Source organism: Somniosus microcephalus, chromosome 11, assembly GCF_052327205.1.
Source record: "Somniosus microcephalus isolate GS21.2 chromosome 11, FLI_Smic_1.0, whole genome shotgun sequence".
Taxonomy (NCBI): domain Eukaryota; kingdom Metazoa; phylum Chordata; class Chondrichthyes; order Squaliformes; family Somniosidae; genus Somniosus; species Somniosus microcephalus.
The window spans coordinates 193,662,196-193,681,189 of NC_140997.1; the positions used below are offsets into that span (position 1 = coordinate 193,662,196).

General features: G+C 43.0%; 1 protein-coding gene across 1 annotated transcript in view; it reads left to right on the plus strand.

Annotated features, from left to right (window-relative positions):
• The window catches only part of dnah12 (dynein, axonemal, heavy chain 12), a 429,714-nt gene that overhangs the window by 41,708 nt on the left and 369,012 nt on the right, over positions 1-18,994 (plus strand). The window contains exons 6-10 of the mRNA XM_086001602.1: positions 652-810; positions 2,219-2,414; positions 6,552-6,740; positions 7,305-7,467; positions 10,477-10,568. Coding sequence (XP_085857728.1) covers positions 652-810; positions 2,219-2,414; positions 6,552-6,740; positions 7,305-7,467; positions 10,477-10,568 — 799 coding nt within the window. The remainder of the gene's footprint in view (positions 1-651; positions 811-2,218; positions 2,415-6,551; positions 6,741-7,304; positions 7,468-10,476; positions 10,569-18,994) is intronic.

Sequence of the window (18,994 nt, forward strand, 5' to 3'; positions counted from 1 at the left end):
GGCTGCGGTATACTGTAATACCGGTGGTGACCACACCGGTATATAAGTGCTGTGTAATGAGTGATTGGGCAGATTCGCCCTGACCTTCGAATAGTAAAGTCCTGTTAAAGTTTACTCTTGTAGTCTGTGTAATAATTTGCAATATAACACACAGATTTTACATAAACATTAGCTGAAAATTAAACAAAAAGTCAGATGACAAACACTACCTAATGAAACAAAGACAACCCAAATATTTTTCCTCTGGCACCTTAAGTTGGGACTTTAGTGCAGGATTATAATCTTGGACATGATTTCCACCCAAACACTGGAAAGTGAAATAGGCATGCAAAAGCTTGCTGAATCCATGCTTAATCAGACTCCCACTCAAAAGGACCAAGAATCACTGGCATGGGCATACAGTCCTGGTGGAAATATGCGCGTGGCTCATTTTTAGCAGGGGCTGGGCTGCACTGCTAGCCACAATTTCTAGTCCCTACTCACCCAAATCCTGTTGACAATAGTGATGATGGCTAGTAGAAACTTCACCTTTATGAGTCGGGACTTTTTGTCCTGGGTTTTGTACCTATGTTGTTTCTGTTATGGTTAATATTTTACTTTCACCGCACTGAACCTTTAATTTACCTAGATGTTAACTTTTCTGTTATTTAGAGGCCTGGACTTCTCTCAACCCTGGCATGAGAGCTTTGTAAAAGCTAGAGAGGAGATCAAAAAATATCTCTTCATCCTTCATCCAGTCTTGCAGGCAGTTCTGGATTTAGGTTACATTACTTTTTCCAAACTGCTCCTTGTGGATGTGTCTGATTGCAGGTATGAAGAAGTATCTTTTAATGTTAAGATTCACTTTATTTTGTAATAAGACATTTTCAAATCCGATTTCATAGACATTTATAATACTAGCATTACAAATGTTTATAAACAGCATTGATTTTTTATTTCATAGTGGTTTTCAGAAACTGTAATGAAGTTTTCAGTCTCGTTACTGTATATTTATCAACTTTGAGATATAAATACTAATTAGTACAGACTTAAATAAGTATCAAATGTAGATGTAATAAGCAGCCACTTGTACATGTGTGTTTACTAATATTTGTAATTAAGTAACACCTTAGATATTCAAAATCTATGGTGCATAACCTGTTATGTAGCCAACAATGCCTCACAACACTGAGATGAATGACCAGTTTTTTTTTTAAAGGAAGGATTGTTGTGGAGCACACCAGAACTCCTTGCTTCTGTTCAAATAGTGTCATGAGTTATTTAATGTCTATCTGATAACAAAAGGGGAAGCCCTTCTGATGCTTCTAATGATACAACTCTCCCTTAGTATTACACTGGAGTGATAGCTTAGATTATGAGCTCAAACTATGGTATGAGGTTCAAACCTACAACTTTCTGATCCAGAGATAATAGTGCTATCAAATGAGCCAAACAACATGCCAATTTACTAATACTTACTTTGCTTGTTTCTTGATTCTTCTTATGCCAATAACATTTCCCATCCAGCCATAATTTCACTTTATGTATGGTTTTTCCCCCATACAATTTCATTTGGACAAAAGAAAAATCTACCAGACTTGCAAAAAAAGAAACTCAGCAGCCCAAATCCAAAATTCCATTCTAATATTCTAAAATCTCTGTGGTCATATTGACCCACTCACACTCTGAAACTGCTCATGGTATGCAGGTTGATCTCCTAGATTAGCTATATACAAAAATAACTTGTTCAATTAATTTTATGCTACCTCCAGGTTACGAGATGAAAACACTCGTCAATACAAAAACCTCAATAGATCTTTTTTGCTAAATTTCACATTCATTTATCTTCCCACATTTTTCACCTTGCACAACACTACACACCATTCTGCAGATTATGAGACGTGGGGATGATTTTCTCCATTCTTCTGTCAAAGTCATTCTTGAGCTGATTGCTAGGAAGTGTGTAACAGCAACATGAGTAAGTCATGTGCCAATTTACACCCCCCCCCACTCCCGCCATCAAGAAGCATCTATCTTCTGCTTTGCATGTACCCTGATGGCATGGCTGATAGCAGAGCTTTCTTAGAAGTATCCTGAACATGAACTTTAATTCTACTGCTCCATGGCACAGGATGTTGGAGCATCAATGTCCTACATATGCTTCAGTCTCTGATCTCGTAGACAAAATTGAGGTTGGTTACTTCATCAACTGTACTTTGTTTTCTGATTATTGATTTAGATCTAAAGGACCAATTGAATGTGAATCCTTCAAGAATAATGTGGTGATAGAGCATAGCAAAATGGAAAAAAAAATAATGACTACATGGTACCCCAAAGTTCTCAGTCTCCTTACTGACAAAGAGAAGACGAAGGACATTAAATCTGAGAAAATAGACTGCTTCTACTCTAGTGCTAATGTACTGATAGGTAATCAGGTAAGAAAATGTTGTGATTTATTGTAGGATCTCACAGTAGTTTATTGGCTCGGTTCATGTCAGAATGAATTAATTTATAATTTATACAGTGTACTTTTTTTTAGTAATCTGGTGTTTAAAAATAACTCTTAATATGTCAGTGCCAATCACATTATACCCTGCGCTTTTGGATATTATGGAGCAGTTATACTCCAGGCTTCAGTCTCACGTTTTATTTTGTCCTATCCAAACAAAGGAGCTTCACACATGCACATAACTATGTATATACATAACTCCACTCCTTGGATAAACTTTAATGTTGTCAGGAATTGCTAGGATTCATAAGCCTATCTAGTTTCCTTCTCATGGCCTATGACATTACCTGAACTATTGCAACTAACTGTTATTTTATTTATTCAGTCATTAGATGTGGGCATTCCTGGCAAGGCCAGCATTTATTGCCCATCCCTAATTGCCCTTGAGAAGGTGGTGGTGAGCCACCTTCTTTAGCCGCTGCAGTCCTTGTAGTGATTGTACTCCCACAGTGTTGTTAGGGAGGGAGTTCCAGGATTTTGACCCAGCGATGATGAAGGAACGGCGATATATTTCCATGTCAGGATGGTGTGTGACTTGGAGGGGAACTTGGAGGTGATGGTGTTCCCATGTGTCTGCTGCCCTTGTCCTTCTAGGTGGCAGAGGTCGAGGGTTTGGGAGGTGCTGTTGAAGAAGCCTTGGTGAGTTGCTGCAGTGAATCTTGTAGATGGTACACACTGCAGCCACGGTACACTGGTGGTGGAGGGAGTGAATGTTGATAGTGTTGGATGGGGTGCCAATCAAGTGGGCTGCTTTGTCCTGGATGGTGTTGAGCTTCTTGAGTGTTGTTTGAGCTGCACTCATCTAGGGAAGTGGAGAGTATTCCATCACACTCCTGACTTCTGACTTGTGCCTTGCAGATGGTGGAAAGGCTTTGGGGAGTCAGGAGGTGAGACACTTGCCGCAGAATACCCAGCCTCTGACCTGCTCTTGTAGCCACAGTATTTATGTCCAGTTAAGTTTCTGGTCAATGGTGACCTCCAGGATGTTGATGGTGGGGGACTTGGAGATGGTAATGCCATTGAATGTCAAGGGGAGGTGGTTAGACTCTCTCTTGTTGGAGATAGTTATTGCCTGGCACTTGTGTGGCGTGAATGTTACTTACCACTTATCAGCCCAAGCCTGAATGTCGTCCCGATCTTTCTGCATGCGGGCATGGACTGCTTCATTATTTGAGAGTTGCGAATGGAACTAAACACTGTGCAATCATCAGCTTTGGTTATTGATGAAGCAGCTGAAGACAGTTGGGCCTAGGACACTGTCCTGAGGAACTCCTGCAGCGATGTCCTGGGGCTGTGATGATTGGCCTCCAACAACTACAACCATTTTCCTTTGTGCTAGGTATGACTCCAACCAGTGGAGAGTTTTCCCCTTGATTCTCATTGACTTCAATCTTGCTGGGGCTCCTTGATGTCACACTCGGTCAAATGCTGCCTTGATGTCAAGGGCAGTCAATCTCACCTCACCTCTGGAATTCAGCTCTTTTGTCCATGTTTGGACCAAGGCTGTAATGAGACCTGAAGCCGAGTGGTCCTGGCAGAACCCAAACTGGACATCAGTGAGCAGGTTATTGATGAGTAAGTGCCGCTTGATAGCACTGCCAATGACATGTTCCGTCACTTTGCTGATGACTGAGAGTAGACTGATGGGGTGGTAATTGGCCAGAAATTGATTTGTTCTGCTTTTTGTGGACAGGACATACCTGGGCAGTTTCCACATTGTCAGGTAGATGCCAGCATTGTAGCTGTACTGGAACAGTTTGGCTAGAGACTTCAGCACAACAGTGGGATGTTTTCAAGGCCCATAGCCTTTGCTGTGTCCAGTGTGCTCAGCCATTTTTTGATATCATGTGGAGTAAATCGAATTGGCTGAAGACTGACTCCTGTGATGTTGGGGACCTCAGGAGGAGACCAAGATAGATCATCCACTCGGCACTTCTGGCTGAAGATGGTTGCAAACGCTTCAGCCTTGAGGATGGGGATGTTCATGGAGCCTCCTCCTCCTGTTAGTTGTTCAATTGTCCAGCTCCATTCACAACTGGATGTGGCAGGACTGCAGAGCTTTAATCTGATCTGATCCGTTGATCTGATCCATTTGTTGTGGGATCACTTAGCTCTGTCTATAGCATGCTGCTTCTGCTGTTAGCATGCATGTAGTCCTGTGTTGCAGCTTCCCCAGGCTGGCACCTCATTTTTAGGTACGCTTAGTGTTGCTCCTGGCATGCTCTTCTACACTTTTCATTGAACCAGGGTTGGTTCCCTGGCTTGATGGTAATGGTAGAGAGAGAGATATGCCAGGTCATGAGGTTACAAGTTGTGGTGGAATACAATTCTGCTGCTGATGATGGCCCACAGCGCCTCCATGGAGGCCCAGTTTTGAGCTGCTCAATTTGTTCTGAATCTATCCCATTTAGCACGGTGGTAGTGCCACACAACACGATGGAGGGTGTCCTCAATGTGAAGACAGGATTCCACAAGGACTGTACGGTGGTCACTGCTACTAATACTGTCATGGACAGATGCATCTGTGACAGGTAGATTGGTGAGGACGAGGTCAAGTAGGTTTTTCCCTCGTGTTCATTCTCTCACCACTCCAGCAACATTCTAAGTGGAAATTAATATATACAGATTAGACTACTGCGCTGCTTACAGAATCTGTTTTCCATTTTGGGTCGCCCCAGCACCTCAGTTGCTATGTGCTGACCTTGCTCAGCGCAACGTGACATGAACTGGCATGAAGAATGTGGCTGTCACTGTGGAATAGCTGACCGTGTGTGTGTGAGATGTGAGTTGCGGGTAAGTGAAGTTTGTAATAGCGCTGAGCGTGTGAGAATGAGGAGAAGAATGTTTAGTGACGCATGGTGCAGTAATTGCAAGTGCAGTGTAGTGGGGGAGTGCAGCGTTCAGAGTGCTGTAATTAGTGAAGCTGTAATTGGTGGAGCTGTGATGCAAAATTATTTTAGCAGTGTTCTTGCCTTGACAACTCGAGTTAGATTATTGAATTTTTTCCAGCACCGCAATCATGTTCTTGTAGCAATGCTCCTGCCATTGATGTCCTCAGCGATCTCCTCCCACAGCCTCCTCATCAGATGCCTGGAGAGCTTCCTGTCCCAAGGGGGTGAAAAAGGATGTCCCTGCTCCTGCACCAAGGCCTCCAGTGCAGCATCAGAGAACCTTGGTGCCCATTCTCTCCCTCCTTCAACCATTTCTTCCAGAAGTTGCAGTACAGGTTTTGCAGCCAGAATGCACCTCCCCTTTAACAGGTGCTAGCTGCCTTTAAGTAACGTCCTGGCCTCCTGCTATTGCCCCCCTCCAAAAGGCATGCAGCCAATGAATAGTTCTGGCAGTGCTGGCTGCACACACGAATCATTATAATCAGCAGGCAGCATAGACTTTTCATGCTACCTGCATGGGTACAAACTGGCATAGGTAGTCCTCACCTTGCTTCCCATACACTTGTTTTTCGGCTGCTATCGATTTCTAGGTGTATAATTATTGCTTAGAAGAGAATCAAAGGTATTTTGAAGGATTTACAGTACTGTGATATTGTATACTCAGTAGTATTGTTCTAAAGTAAATATTTTAACAAAGTACTCTGGAGTGGAAACATGGGTAGACGAATAAACAGTTCAACATTTTTTAAAGAATTTTCAAAAGTAATATTGTTGCCATTATAATTCCCTTTAAAAAAATTGTGCTATTATATTATTATAATTAGTAGCGGTACAGTTAATAAGTCTTTTAACTAAAATTATGTAAGTGATTAAAGTCAAAAGCTTATTTATGCTGCCTATTTTCAACATGAGTCATTCATTTTAAGCAACATACAATATTTATTTATATCTATATGCCAATATTGCTTCAAGTTAAAGCATAAAAATGAACATTTGTTAATTAAGAACTAGGAATTCTTTATAGAAATCATCAAATATGAGCCATCTTTTATATTTTATTGGTTCCAAATCAAATGCAATGTGAAAATTGATCAAGTTATTCCGTTTTTCTGAAGGGGTAATGTGATTGGATCTTAAAAGGGGGTTTAACTTTTTTGTTCTTACTATCTAAGTTACAAGAGTTTCTCGGAAGAACAGTAAAGGCCTACATAGAGCTTTTTGACGAAGAAGACAAATACAAGATGCCCCTGTTTAAGATGGAGTTAATATTTGATGAAGACAAAATGGAGTTCTATCCCACATTTTCAGACCTGGAGGAGACGTTGCTGTTCTTGATATCTAAAGTAGAAGATGCCATGCAGGTAGTTTCTTCCCAAAATATTGACCCATCTCCCTGAAGTGATATGAAGGAATTGAATATGTGCCAGAGCGAATTCATTTTTAAAATTACAATAGTGGTGCATGACGGCGACAGATCCGCTACCGCCTGTTTAGTGCCCCACTGAAGTTGAATTTTACCCTTGGTGTATATTGCTTTATAATTAGTTTACAAAAATGCATACATTTAGCTGTGAAACTGTAAATGATTGGAAACGTATGGTACCGAAATGCTACAACAAAGTCAAAAAGAATTAATAATGCAAGTAATATTGTGACAATTAAGTCCTACATCTCTTGAATTTTCACAACAGAATTGTACATATTCATACCCAGGTTGACACAGACTTTTTAATTAAAACATTATTTATATCCATTAGATTGCATATACTGTAAAAGAATACACATTGGAAGAAGATTTACTCAGTGCAGCCTCTAACTTTAAATAGGTTTACAGTTTTGTTATAAGTAGCGCAAAAAGAACATCTTCCCCTAATATTATTAAATTGCAGCATAATTAATTTTGTCTCCTGTTTTGCTTCAATCAGAATGTTCAAACAGTGCAGTCCTGGCTATCTGATAATAACACTGATGACATTGAGAACATCAAGGCTAAACCATCTGCTGATCTTCTAAAGTGGGCCTATTCTACACTCAAAGAAACAGTCAGAAACAACTTTGAGGAAGCAGCTGCACATTTCCAACAGTATGGTAAGCTTGGGTGTCCTTGTTCTCAATTTAATAAATGCATTAACTTTTTGTGTTAAGAATTTATTTTATATAGCTGGGACTTTGCATCATTTGCAGTCAGGGTTTTCACTAAACTGGGTAAAAGAAAAAATGAATGCAGGTCAAACCAAAAGTTTCAATCTGATTTGAAGTTTGCTTACTTTCAATAACCATCTGTGTAGTTTCTTCTTGAAAATTTATCAACAAACAAGGCTCTGTTTTGTGCCTTTACAGTTTAAAAATAAAAGCAATTGTTACCTCACTGTATACTGTTGCTGTGCCTGGAAATGTTTGGTATCACTGTTACCATTTTGAAAATTCATGTACGTGCCATTATTATCAGATACATATGTTTTAATCTTTAACCTGGTTTGGATGGATCAGTACCTCAAATAAATTGCTTGAAGAAATGTGTCCTGATGCACAACATTCATAAAAGGCAATGGGTCAGCCAAGACACAACTATTTGTGTCAGACATGAGCTGGAATGTCTACAGGAAGATTACTCTTGACTCCAAATTAATAGGTTGAGAATTTCAGTTGTCACTTGAACTCAGTTGTATGAATTGAATAAGTCTCATTTTTTTCTGAGATGAACTGCTAGATTGCATGCTTATGATGCTCCACCTTAAGAGCAAGAAAGAGACAAAAGTGGCTGTCATGATTGAATTGCACGTCCTGAAGAGGGCTGTCATTGATGAACGTTATGGAGTAGATGATACAGATTATTTAATTTTCTTGGCTTGTGGAGGAGTATGTTTGCTTGGAAAAGGAGACAATGGAGCAACAGAAAATAAATGAGTTAACATTTTCATTAGCATGGCAGAGAGAATAACATTGAGGGCTGAATTTTGCTTTCAGCGACGCCGTTTGTTACACTTGCCCTTAGACTTTCTATGGGATTTTGCACTGGAAAGTAATGGGCCAGAAATTCGGGTCGGAGGCTTCCCGCGGGTGCAAGCCCCCGACCTTACCTAGCGCGCCAGCCGTTGTGCTGTGGGCCCACGTGGGATTCCGATCCTGGGCCTGCTCCAGCTGCCGGCGCGCAGTGCTTGCGTATCCCAGCAGTGCTGTTAGTTCGAAGCGTCCCCTGGGATCACGTGGGCCATGGAGAGCCAATCGTAGCAGGGAATCTCTATTCATAGATTTGACAGGAAGACCCGTCAAATCTATGAATAGAAATCGGCCCCAAAACCCAACTAAAACTTCAAATAAATTTTTTTTAAATCACATTTTTAAAATAACTATAAATTACATAAAATAACTATTTTAAACAATAATTTACATTTTTGAAAAAATTAATTACAGTTTTTAATGGGGCTAAAAATAAACTTACCTTTCTTTAAAGTATTTAAAAATAATAAACCTGTGGAAAAAATGTTTTAATTTTACTTAATTCACCACTTACTTTGTTAAAAGCAGGCCTTGCGACTGCTTCTTAAAAGCGTAGCTGCTGGAGACTTACCCTCCCGGAGAAACCTGTAAAAAAAACGTAAGTTCCAGGCATACGTGCTGCCTCTCCGGTGCACGCATTCGACCTGTGAACACCTTCTTTCAAGGGAACGGAAGTTCCGGTTTCCCGCACATGCGCAGTGCATGCACGAAACCGGCACTTTCGTTGGCCCTACGCGTGAGTACCCAGCGTGTACTCACCCTTGGGGACCCGAATTTCTGGCCGAATGTAATTAGAGCGCCATTTTGGTGCAGCGCCCTCTACAGCGGATCTGGGACCTCTGTGAACAGGTCAAGCAACTGTGTATTTCCTTAACCAATCAGATTGAAGAATTGTTAATGAGCAGTACAGAGTCTGAACCAGGAAGTGTCAGTTTGAATATTTAATTCAATGACACATCATGTACAGAAAGCAAAGTAGAGGAAAAGAATGATGGGATTAAGAGAGAGATAAAAGAGACAACAAGAAAAAGTTTTTAAGAAGTGTTTTATTTCAATGTTTTTATTTTTAAAAATCTTCAACATTAAAATCTGAAGGAGTGAAACATCACACTTGTGAAAGTTAATTTTCAGTGTCAAAGAGGTTGTTTGGCAGTAATTAAGACTTATCACACCGTTAAAACTTTACTTACGCTGGAACGGACAAGCCCTAACCTTTTCTGGCGAGTTTAATGGGTATATATCACATAAGTACAGCAACTTCACACTGTTCCATTTCAATGCCAAGTCGCTTGGCGAGATACCGTTATCATGCAGCTTTTGGAGGAGCAGGGCATCTCGGACAACAACTTCCTGATTTCTGTGTTTAACTGTGTATGTGCAGTTGCTGGAAGTTGCTGTTCGATTTACACTTTATTAACAGTGAGCACTGTTAGCCTCACCTTTATTTAGTCAGCTGTGGCTCAGCGGGTAGCACCCTCACCTCTGAGTCAGAAGGTTGTGGGTTCAAGTCCCACTCCAGACACTTGAGCACAAAATCTAGGCTGACACTCCAGTGCAGAAATGAGGGAGCGCTGCACTGTCAGAGGTGCCGTCTTTTGAATGAGACGTTAAAACCGAGGCCCTATCTGTGATCTCAGGTGGACGTAAAAGATCCCATGGCACTATTTCAAAGATGAGCAGGGGAGTTATCTCCGGTGTCCTGGCCAATATTTATCCCTCAATCAATATCACTAAAACAGATTATCTGGTCATTATCACATTGCTGTTTGTGGGAGCTTGCTGTACACAAACTGGCTGCCACATTTCCTACATTATAACAGTGACTACACTTCAAAAAGTACTTAATTGGCTGTAAAGCGCTTTGGGACATCTGGTGGACGTGAAAAGCGCTATATAAATGCAAGTCTTTCTATTTATTTCTTTCAAAATCCGGCCCAAAGTATTCATACACTGACATCACTCACAGTATTAAGAGGTCCCCTTCGGGAGAAGCTTTATGTTAACAGTGGTTTTTCTATCATGATGCAATGACAGTATTGCTGGGAATGGTTTATTTCAGGTGTTATTTCCATGAATCTGCTATGTCTCTTTCCACAGTTAAAAATTATGACTGGCTAATAAATGGAACTGCCAAGGAACATGTACAGAAATTCATGGAAGAACAACATCCATTTGATGTATACACAGATGTAAGTTTATACCATAAATAGTCAAGCTTCTACTTTTACTACTATCTTGAGCACGGAAAGGATACCAGCATGCTAAATGTCTAATTTTGTGTTGTAGCTTATATTAAAAGGTAACTATAAGGAATTTCTCCCCCCTCAAACAGCGATGTTACTTGGCAACCTTAGAATCCTCTGCTACCCTTGAAGTCTTGCTGTTGAATCTTTCTCCTAATCCCTGAAATTCCCTTTGCAGGGCCTCAATTTTATTCTTTCCAATGTCATTAATTCTAACATGAGCCATGACTCCTGGATGTTTTGATTCTCTCAAAGCTTTTGTATCTGTTTTTTATCCCTTATCCTGTCACCCAGGACGCTATTGTGGCTACAAAAAGATATGTCCATTCCCCTGACTATTGAATCTCTTGCCACTGAGCTTTTGCACTTTACTTCTCCCTCTTTTGGCAACTACCTGCCTTGCAGTGCTGTGGTGTTGCTTTTGCATGTCCTCTGACAAGTTGTGTTCATTATCACAGGTTGTCAGTACTGAATAACTGTTAATTTAACAGTGTCAGTGGATTCCTGCACAGCCTTCTATCACCTCTGCCTACCCTGTTAGATGGTTACACACTTCCCTTGTCACCAATTTTCTACACCTGGTTAACATCATACTTGCTTGATCATTGAGAAGAAATCATTTGATCATTAAATGAGCTTGCTTTAAACTCAAAAATAGAGGCACCTATTGTTAGATCCGTGATTCTGAGAGTATGATGTTTTCAAATAACTACACGGATGCTGTAACTTAACAATCAACAGGTGTTTACTGGAGTAGGGTAGTCTCAAGACTGGGGGTACAGAGGCATGCTCAAGGCTTATATACAGGTGTGGTCACAGCCGGTACTACAGTATACAGGAGCTGTAAAAGTAGTTCTCTCTTAAAGGTACATACACTACAATTCCTCCCCTTTTAGATTAGCAGTACCCATAATATTCAAATAACAATTAACACTTTAACATGCACATTAAACAAAAATAGTCCATTTATAGATTCAGTCTTTGGGGCGGCTTCCTGATCCTTTCTGGATAGCGCCTTTCCTGAGGTTCTTGTTCTTGGTGCGGAGGCGATTCTGGCCCCTTTTCATCGGTTAGTTCATCAGTTTCCACTGCTACTGGTTCAGAGGTAGATGCTACCGGTATGTCGGGTTCATCCCCAGGTACCCGAGACATGGGGTTGACGCGTTCCTGTGACGCTAAGATCTGATCGACGTGGCGTCTCACAATGTTCTCCCCGACATCCACTGTGTACATTAATGGCCCCTGCCTTGTGCATATCGTTCCGGGTTGCCATTTCTCTGTTCGGTAGTCACGGGCCAAGACTGGTTGTCCTACATTGAAGCTCCTTGTCGGCTTCTCATTGATGTGCTGGAATTGTTTATCCTCAACATTTCTTCGCACATTGGGTCTGAGCAAATCCAGACGAGATCTCAACCTTCGGTTAAAGAACATCATGGCCGGGGTCTGGTTGGTAACTGCATGTGTCGCATTTCTGTAGGCTAATAGGAAATTGTCCACCTTATGCTGCAGTGGAATTTCATCGTCGCACATGGCCTTTATCGCCTTTTTAAAGGTTTGTACGAACCTCTCAGCCAATCCATTTGTGGCTGGATGATACGGGGCGGATGTGTAATGCCTTACCCCATTCCTTCTCATAAATTTCCGAAACTCTTCGGACACAAACTGTGGTCCATTATCAGAGCAAATCTGCTCTGGCAAGCCGTTCCTGGCAAATATGGTCCGTAGGACTGCAATCGTTTTCTCTGTAGTGGTTGAGGACATTTTTACCATCTCAGGCCATTTTGAGTGAGCATCCACTGCTATTAAGAACATTGAGTCCATGAATGGACCAGCAAAATCATATGCACCCGTTGCCATGGAGAGGAGGGCCACTCCCATGGGTGTAGAGGGGCATGTGGTGGTGCATTTTGGACCTTCTGGCATCCTGAGCAGCTCTTGGTTAGGTCCTCGATTTGTTGATCGATCCCCGGCCACCACACATAAGCCCTAGCAAGGCTTTTCATTTTCACCCCTCCCAGATGACCTTCGTGAAGCTCATTTAGCAGTCTCTCCCTTAACTTGGGTGGAATTACCACTCGGGATCCACACAACACTGTCCCCTGGTATACTGACAGCTGTTCTCTTCTGGATGAGAATGCTGGCAACAGTGAGTCGCCATGTGTTGGCCATCCCCTCACCATCAAATCATATACCCGAGACAGTGTCGGATCATTGCGGGTCTCCTTCTCTATATCCGCGTTAGTTACTGGCAATCGTTCAATTATTGACGAATAAAATATCTCGATAGGGTCCACTGCTGGTGCTTCCTCCACAGTAGGCAGTGGCAGGCGTGATAGCCCATCAGCGTTTCCATGCTGTTTCGTGCCTTTATATTCTATTTCATATTGGTTCGCCCCTAGAAAAAGGGACCATCTTTGTAACCGTTGTGCAGTCATCACCGGAACGCCCTTCTTTGGATTAAAGATGGAGACAAGTGGTTGGTGGTCAGTCAGCAAGGTGAACTTCTGCCCATGCAGATAGTGGTTGAATTTTTTTACTCCCCATACTAGACTGAGGGACTCCCTGTCAATCTGGGCGTAGTTGCGCTCGGCTGAGGTTAGTGACTGAGACGCAAAGGCTACTGGCCTCTCCAACCCGTCTGGGAATTTGTGCGACAGCACCGCTCCAATACCATAGGGTGATGCATCACATGCCAAATGAATTGGTAGTGCTGGGTTGAAATGGGCCAACACCTCTTTTGATGTAATCAATTCTTTGCACTTCTGGAAAGTCGTTTACGTTCGTCATTCCACTTCCATGGTACCCCTGTTTGCAGTAGGGTGTTCAGTGGGTGTAATACCGTAGACAAATTTGGTAAGAACTTATGGTAGTAGTTTACCAGCCCGAGGAACGACCTCAGTTGTGACACATTTTCCGGTGCTGGAGCCTTGACTACTGCCTCAATCTTTTCAGGGGTCTTATGTAACCCCTCTTCATCGATAACGTGGCCACAATACGAGATCTGCTTCTGGAAAAACTCGCACTTGTGGCGATTAGCTCGTAGCCTGTATTCCTTTAATCTAGTGAGCACCTTCTCCAGGTTGGCGAGGTGATCACTGTCATTTTCGCCCATGACCAGGATGTCGTCCAAATAACACTGGGTCCCTGGAATCCCTTGCAGGACTTGATCCATCGCCCTTTGCCAAATAGCCGGAGCCGATGCTACCCTGAACACCAGCCGGTTGTATTGGTAGAGACCTTTATGAGTGTTGATCGTGAGGTATTGTTTCGAGGCTTCTTCTAGCTCCATTTGCAAATACGCCTGGGCTAGATCAATTTTGGTGAAGCATTTGCCTCCAGATAGCGAGGCGAAAATATCCTCAATTCGTGGAAGCGGATATTGTACCGTGTGAAGGACTGGGTTCACTGTCACCTTAAAATCCCCACAGATGCGGACCTTCTTTGGTTCCCCAGGCGTATTACTCAACAACCTCTTCATTACAGGAACGATGGGTGTAGCCCACTTGCTCCAGTCTACTTTGGACAGTACTCCTGAACGTTCCAACCCTTCCAGCTCTGCTTCGGCGGCTGGTCTGATTGCATAAGGCACTGGTCTGGCCTTAAGAAACTTTGGGCTTGCATTTTCCTCTATTTTAGTGTTCCGAGTCCCTCCTGGAACACTTCTTTTGCGTCAGTTAGCATTTTTGACAGTCATCCAGGTGTGACGTCGTCATCCTTTTTGGCCTCAACCTTCAGTGCCTGTATGGAATGCCAATCTAATTGTGTCTTCCGGATCCATTCATGTCCTAGTAGTGGTGGTCCTCCATCTGGCAATACATATAGGTCCATTTTAGGTATTTCCTGGCCTTTGTATATCACCTTCACCCTTATTTTTCCTTTGGGGTAGACTTTTTGCCCTGTGTACGTCTTCAAGACAATCTCTGCAGCTTTCAAGGGTATGTGTGAAAATAGCCGCTTGTAGTCCCTTTGGTTTATGACTGTTAGGGCTGATCCTGTGTCCAATTCCATTTTCACTTGGGCTCCGTCTGTCTTGAGTGTGACCCAGATAGTCTGGTGATCCTCCATTTTGGTTACCTTATGTAGTTTCAGACAACCCAGCTCCTTGCTTCCGGAGTCTGTATCACTTTTCTGTTCGTCTGAACTACTGTCCATCACCTTATGTACCTTTTTGTACTTCTCCTGTGGAGATTTCTTGCTGTTGGTTTTCTTCCCAGACCTGCAGACTCTTGCTATGTGTCCTGCTTTTCCACACTGTCTGCACACTTGGTCCTTGAACCAACAATCCTTCTGGTCGTGTGTTGTTCTGCCGCAGCGATAACACTTCCCTGTTCCATATGACATTTCATTGGTGCCATATTCTTGTGGTCTCCGTTGTATCTCTGCAGCGCCCCTTGCGGCTGCTTCGTGTGATACTGCCATGCTGAAAGCCTTGTCCAGCGTAAGATCCTTTTCTGATAGAAGCCGTTTCTGGGTTCCTTCACTTTGAAGCCCACACACAAACTTGTCCCTTAACGTATCTGCTTGTCCCACTCCAAACTGGCAGTGTTTCGATAGCTTGCGCAGTTCCATTAAGTACTCAGCATTACTTTCGTCTTTATGCTGGTTCCTTTGTGGAACTTAAATCTTTCTGCTATCAGCAGCGGTGTGGGGTTTAAGTGGTCCTGTAGGATTTCTACTATGCTTTCGAAATTCTTATTCACGGGCTGCTCTGGGGTTATTAGGTTTTGCAGTAAGCCATAAGTTTTTGCACCCATGGAATTTAACAAAACCAGTGCTTTCCTAGCATCTGGCACTTCATTCGCCCTGCAGTACACCTCATGTGCAGTCCAAAGATGTGCGGGTTAGGTTGATTGGCTGTGATAAATTAACCCTTAGTGTTAGGGGGATTAAATACATGGGGTTACAGGGATAGGGTGGGATATGTGTCGGTGCAGGCTCGATGGGCCGAAATGGCCTCTATCTGCACTGTGGGGTTTCTGTGATTTCTGTGATTTCTGTGAATACGTTCCACATATGTCGCCCAATCTTCGACTTCATTGTCGAACGGAGAGATACTGCCACTCTTCGGCATCCCTGGGTGTGATTTAACTGTCAAAAATGGCATCTCCCGTGCTCTCCCTTCTTCTCCGCTGGCACAAAATGGCGTCTCCCGCGCTTTCCTTTCTTCCTGCGCTCGCCCTTCTCCGCTGCGGCTTCTAAAAATGGCGTCTCCCGCGCTCTTCCTTCTTCTCCGCGGCTCAATGGCGTCTCCCGCGCTCTCCCTTCTTCTCCCCGCGGACACTATTCAGCCCTTGAGCCCTGGCTGTGCTCTGCGCGTTTTTTTTTCTGTGCGCCTTTCCCGTTTCCGCCGCTCGGTCCTGAACCCGGCTGCTGCTTTACCCTCTCTCTCTCTGTTTTGTTTTTCCTCGACGCCGCTCGGTTTTCAACCCCCGGCTGCGCTCTGTGCACTTCACCCTCTCTCTTACCCCGTCGACGCTGCTCGGCTTTTTCTCTGCCGTCGGTCGGCTCCAGCCGCCGCTGTCCGGGAAGGGTCTCCGCTGTACCTGTTGTCAGTCTGTTGCTGGATCGTCGTGGCTGGGGAACGAAGCCTGGCTCTCAACAGCCTCCCCGGCGATGTTCACTCTCTGCCGGACGACTGGGCGGTTGCTCGTGGTCGACTCCCGTGCTTCTGGCCTTGACTTTTTTCCACCGCCCTCCCGGAACGAATCCTTGAAGGGAAATGCAGAGTTGCAGGTAGGTTCGAATCGCCACTCGTCGCCACTGTTAGATCCGTGATTCTGAGAGTATGATGTTTTCAAATAACTACACGGATGCTGTAACTTAACAATCAACAGGTGTTTACTGGAGTAGGGTAGTCTCAAGACTGGGGGTACAGAGGTATGCTCAAGGATTATATACAGGTGTGGTCACAGCCAGTACTACAGTATACAGGAGCTGTAAAAGTAGTTCTCTCTTAAAGGTACATACAATTCAATTCAATTCAATTCAAATCGCTTTATTGGCATAACAAGTTACATCTTATGTTGCCAAAGCATCAAAAAACATTCATGTTTGTACACAAAAATACAGATCTATCCATACAGTGTATAAACAGATATATCCCTGAGTGTATAAATATACTTTCATATAATTTATATATACCCTTTTCTTATATTTAGTGGTTGTCCCTCTGTTTATGGCAAGCTGTAACATAGTGTGCCGCTAGTGTTACACAATTTCTCTCTTCCCCTAGTAGGTATGGGAGTTTTTGGTCGTCATTCAAATTTCTGAATTCCGGGCATATTTTTGTGAATTTTGGGTAGAAATTCTCCCTTATGCCCTGATATTTTCTACAAGCTGTGAGGAAGTGCATCTCTGTCTCCACCACTCCCTGACTGCAGGGAGAGCATATCCTGTCCTCTCTTGGTAGCCGGGTCTGCCTGTGTCTACCTTTTTCGATCGCCAGGCTATGTTCACTAAGTCTGTACATTGTCAAGGTTTTTCTCAGTTTGCTATCCTTTACCATGGTCAGGTAATCAGCCATGTTGTATTGTCTGTTTAGGGCCAAGTAGCAATTGAGTTTGCTTTGGGTTTTTGTTGTTTCTGCCCAATATGACAGATATTTTTCCTTTTGCTTAGCGACGATTGTGTTGGGTCGAATTCTTTGTGTTACGCTGTCACTGTCCTGGGGCTGGTTATTGTTAGTAGTGTTAGTAGTTACTTCACTGAGTCCCAGGACTAGTTGACTGAGGGTATTCTTCTTTATGGTCCTCTCTTGGCATTTCAGGGCTTCGTAATGATAGCATTGGGGGTTGCTCATTTCTAGGTGTTTCCAAAATTTGGTGGCTCTTTTTTGGATAGTGATTATTAATGGATATTGGCCTAGTTCTGCCCTGCATGCATTGTTTACGGTTTTCCTTTGAGTCCGGAGGATACTTTTACAGAATTCTGCATGTAGGATCTCAATTGGGTGTTTGTCCCATTTTGCAAATTCTTGTTGTGTTAGCGGTCCCCACACTTCACTGCCATAGAGTGCAATTGGTTCAATTACTGATTTGAAAATTTTGAGCCAAATGCTAATTGGGATTTCTATTTGGATTGATTTTTTAATGGCATAGAAAGCCCTTCTTGCTTTCTCTTTCAGTTCATTCACAGCCAGTTTGAAATTTCCCGTAGAACTGATTTTTAAGCCCAAGTATGTGTAGTTAGTGGTTTGTTCAATTTTGGTTGTTCCTAGTGTGAAATTTATTTTGGGTCCCTGATGTCTACACCTATAACCAGACTATACATACACTATACACTACACCTATAACCAGACCACTTGGCTCCAGACCTCATTATAGCCTTGATCCAGACATAGATGCAAGAACTGAATGTCAGAGGAGAGGTGAGAATAACTGTCCTTGATATCAAAGCAGCATTTGCCTGAGTGTGGCACCAATGAGCCTGAACTAAATTGATATCAAGGGAAAAACCCTCCAGGGACAGAATTCATACCTGAAACACAGAAAGTGGTAATAGTTGTTGGGCATTACGCATTGCAGCCTCAGGGGATCACTGCAGAGTTCCTTAGGGCAGTGTCTTTGGCCCAAACATCTTCAGCTGCTTCATCAGTGACCTTCCTTCCATCATAAGATCAGGAATGGGGTAGCTCACCGACAATTCCAGTGTTCAGCTCCATTCACAACTCCTGATAATTAAGCATCCCATGCCAGGCTACAGCAGGACCTGGACAACATGCAGGCTTGGTATGACAAATAACTGGTAACATTTGCACCACCTAAGTGCTAGACCAGAAGCTTAACTGAACCAGCCATGCCAACACTCTGGCTACAGGAGTTGGGCAGAGACTGAATACTCTGTGACAAAGGTTCACCTCCTGAACCCTCAAAGTCTCTCCACCATTTACAAGGCTTAAGTCAGAAATATGAAAGAGTATTCGCCACTCACCTGGATGGATGCAGCTGCAACAACACTTGAAGCTTGACAGCACCCAGGACAGAGCAGTCTGTTTGATCTGTGCTGCTGTCACTGGACGCACTATCCACCCCTTCCGCCACCTGTGCTACAGTATGTACTATCTACATGATGATCTGCAGCAACTCACCAAGCTCACTTCAACAGCCCCTTGCAGCCCCATGACTTCTACCACAGAAATTAAGGACAAGAGCAGCAACAGCATGGGAACACTATCACTCCAAGTTTCCTCCAAATCACACATCATCCTGATTTTTTACATTTTTTATTATTTGTTTATCATTGCTGGTTAAAATTCCTGGAATTCCTTACTAACACCATTGTGGCTGCACCATTACAAGGACTGCAGTCGTTCAAGAAGAATGCTCACCACCACCTTCTCAAGGCAAGTATGGCTGGGCAATAAATGTGACCTT